The 2,626-nt window shown below is 54.1% G+C and overlaps 1 protein-coding gene across 1 annotated transcript; it reads right to left on the bottom strand.

The window, feature by feature from the left end:
- Window positions 1-438: 438 nt before the first annotated feature.
- Window positions 439-1,566, bottom strand: TGAM01_v206992 (hypothetical protein; the record flags this gene model as incomplete). Its single annotated transcript, XM_018810946.1, has 1 exon — window positions 439-1,566. One exon carries the CDS (start codon window positions 1,564-1,566, stop codon window positions 439-441), a length of 1,128 nt encoding a protein of 375 aa, XP_018655833.1.
- Window positions 1,567-2,626: the final 1,060 nt, after the last annotated feature.

The raw sequence follows: 2,626 nt of genomic DNA, 5'->3' as shown, positions 1-2,626 counted from the left end.
ATTCATCCCATAACAGTCAATAATCATCTCTTCTTTTCTCGTTTGTGTAAATGACAGGAGCAACATCCTGTCCTCCTCAAGCAAGAGGAGGGAAAAACGTAACAAAAGCGCAAATCGAGTCGAAAATAAGCAGAGACACCACGTGGTCTCGGCTGAATTTAAAATCTCTTCCAACTCCTAGCATCCCTTAATTGTCCAAGTGTGGTATCGCATGCTGGTAGCTAGCAATATCGAATCAAATAAAGTAAATAAGAATAGAAGCCTACTTGTGTAAATCGACAAGAGGAATTAGACACGATAAAAGTAGAATCGAAAAAAAAAGGGGGTAAATTGTAAAATCGCAGTGTGAACATCTATGTTCACTTCGGGAATCTTTGTAAAATCACAAAAGCTATCTGTATGGGTTGCTTTTGTCTTCGTTCATCGCGAACCCACACCTTACACCGGACTCTGAGGGTTGCTGCGAACGCTGCTGTTAAAGTCTCTGCTTGCACTGCGTTTCAGCGCCTGGCTCATTGTCTCGATATTCAGCTCTCCCGGTGTCGTCAGAGTATAGTTTGCGCTGGAAGGGCTGCCAATCGGTTTTCGCGTTGGGCTCATATCCAAACCTTTTATACTGCCGGGGTTGCTCGTGGGCGGGCTGGTTCCAGGTCCCTGGCTAGAGACTGGCGATCGAATTGGTGACGGCGATCGGTTCATGGCTGATGCGGAAAGAGACGTGAGGCCGACAATGTGCATATTGTCTCGGGATGACATGGAAGGCAGATAGTGGCCACTGTGTTCAGCTTGGACGACATCGGCAAACGAGATGAAGGAGAGGCGTCTGACATCGGCAGAGTCGAGAGAGCCGTAGTTGGAGGCGCTATCGGCCGGAAATCCTATGCGGTTCGCAAACGAGGCGAGCTCCGAAGCCCAGTCACTTGGGCCTTGATCATGCGGTGTGTGGCTGGCGCTTGTGCCGGGGACAGCTACCGAGGCGGGCTGGTGGGAAGCGTGAGTGACAATCTCGACGCTGTCGGGATCCAGCTTGTTGTTGGTGATGGCTTCTGACGCATCATCCAACACGGGAGGGATGTGGTTCTCGGTCTGGATGTGGCTCGGGATGGCTGGAGATGAGGACTTCAGGAGACTGTGGTCCTGCACATCACGTTCGAATATCTGGGAGGTCGCCGGTGACGCTATTCTCGGAGAGCCGGAGAATGCACGGGTACTAGGAGAAGAAGGGGCAAACGGATGGTCGCCATGGCCAAGCTGAATTGGCGAGGCGGTTGATCGCGCGGCAGAGCGCGTGGCCGCCGTTTTTGACGGCTCTTGGGAAGCATATGGGCTCCCTGTTCCAGGACCAGCCTTGGACTGAGCCTCCGCCTTCTTCTTGCCAAAGCCAAACAGGCCGCGCTTCTTGCCTTTGCTCTCCCGCTTGCTCTGCTCTGTCTGCCTGTCGGATGAAGCGCTGTCGATGGCCCGGGGCGTGGAGTCGCCGCCGCTACTCCTCTCGTCGGCCATGGTGCCGCGTCGGTCGCCGGGAATGGCGGTGGGAGTGATTTGGGCTGGGGAGGCGAGGCTCATGGTGGAAGCAGGCGCGCAGCTGGATTGGCTCGCTGCTGATAGGGCTGTTGCCGGCGTGATGGATGGATACGGGATCGATCGCGATAAACAACGGGACTGCAAACTGGCTCAATGTCGTTGCATCTACCAGCCGTCAATGTGTGGCAGACGCACGCAGACGCAGCGCAGACAAAAGGAGGGTCGGTGCTGCGATCGACAGGAGGGCGACGATGATCGGTGGAACAAAGAAAGCAGCGGAAAGGAAAGGACAGGACAGAGAGAGATGGAGACGGAGATGAGACGAGATGGGATGGAGCAGATAAAAGAGAGCAGAGGCAGCGCAAGAGTTTTTATCGACTCGCAGGACTCGGACGGCTAAGCGATCCAAGGGCCACCCATTCGTCGCTGCCCTGCTGAAGGGGAGGCAGAAACTCGACGGGGGTGGCGACCAATATTGGTGAAGCAGAAGCTGCGTCGCACGTCGTACCTGCTGGGGGGGCTGCCCAGATGACACGAGCGGGACCCGCTGAAGAGCGCGAAGAGGGAGCTTCTGGTGTGACAGGCGCCAAACCAGTGGTTTCTGGTGCCTTTTTTTGGGGGGCACTAATAAGGCTTGAAGACGGCGAGATGCTGCGAAGAGACTGCAGTAGCTGGGCGGAGCGCGGCGTGTGATGCGAATGGGCGAGGACGTTTGTTGGCTTGGCTTGGCTTTTGACGGTATAAAAGACGCAGAATAGATTGTTGAGCCAGCGCTAGATGGCCGGTTGGATGCGGGCTGTAAGTGAGGGCGAGGTATGTAGTAGCTGATGATGAGCTGTTATGCTTTATACTAGGCGGATGCTAGAGATGCTAGCACCAGCAATAGAAACAAATAGCAGTTGAGTGCTACTAGTAGTATCAAGGGCAAACGAAACGATTCGTCTCACTCATCCGCTCCAAGGGGCGCGAAAAAAAGGATATGAAAAAGAGTCTGAAGAGAGTTTGAAAAAGGCCAAAGTGCGATGCGATGAGAAAATGAACAAATCGCAATACGGAGGCCGCGAAACCAGAACAGTCGCAGATGACGGAAGGATTGTGATGA

The sequence above is a fragment of the Trichoderma gamsii genome (assembly GCF_001481775.2).
Source record: "Trichoderma gamsii strain T6085 chromosome Unknown Scaffold_24.2, whole genome shotgun sequence".
Classification (NCBI taxonomy): Eukaryota; Fungi; Ascomycota; class Sordariomycetes; order Hypocreales; family Hypocreaceae; genus Trichoderma; species Trichoderma gamsii.
Note: the sequence above shows the minus strand (reverse complement) of the source record. Positions and strands in the feature narration are given on the sequence as shown.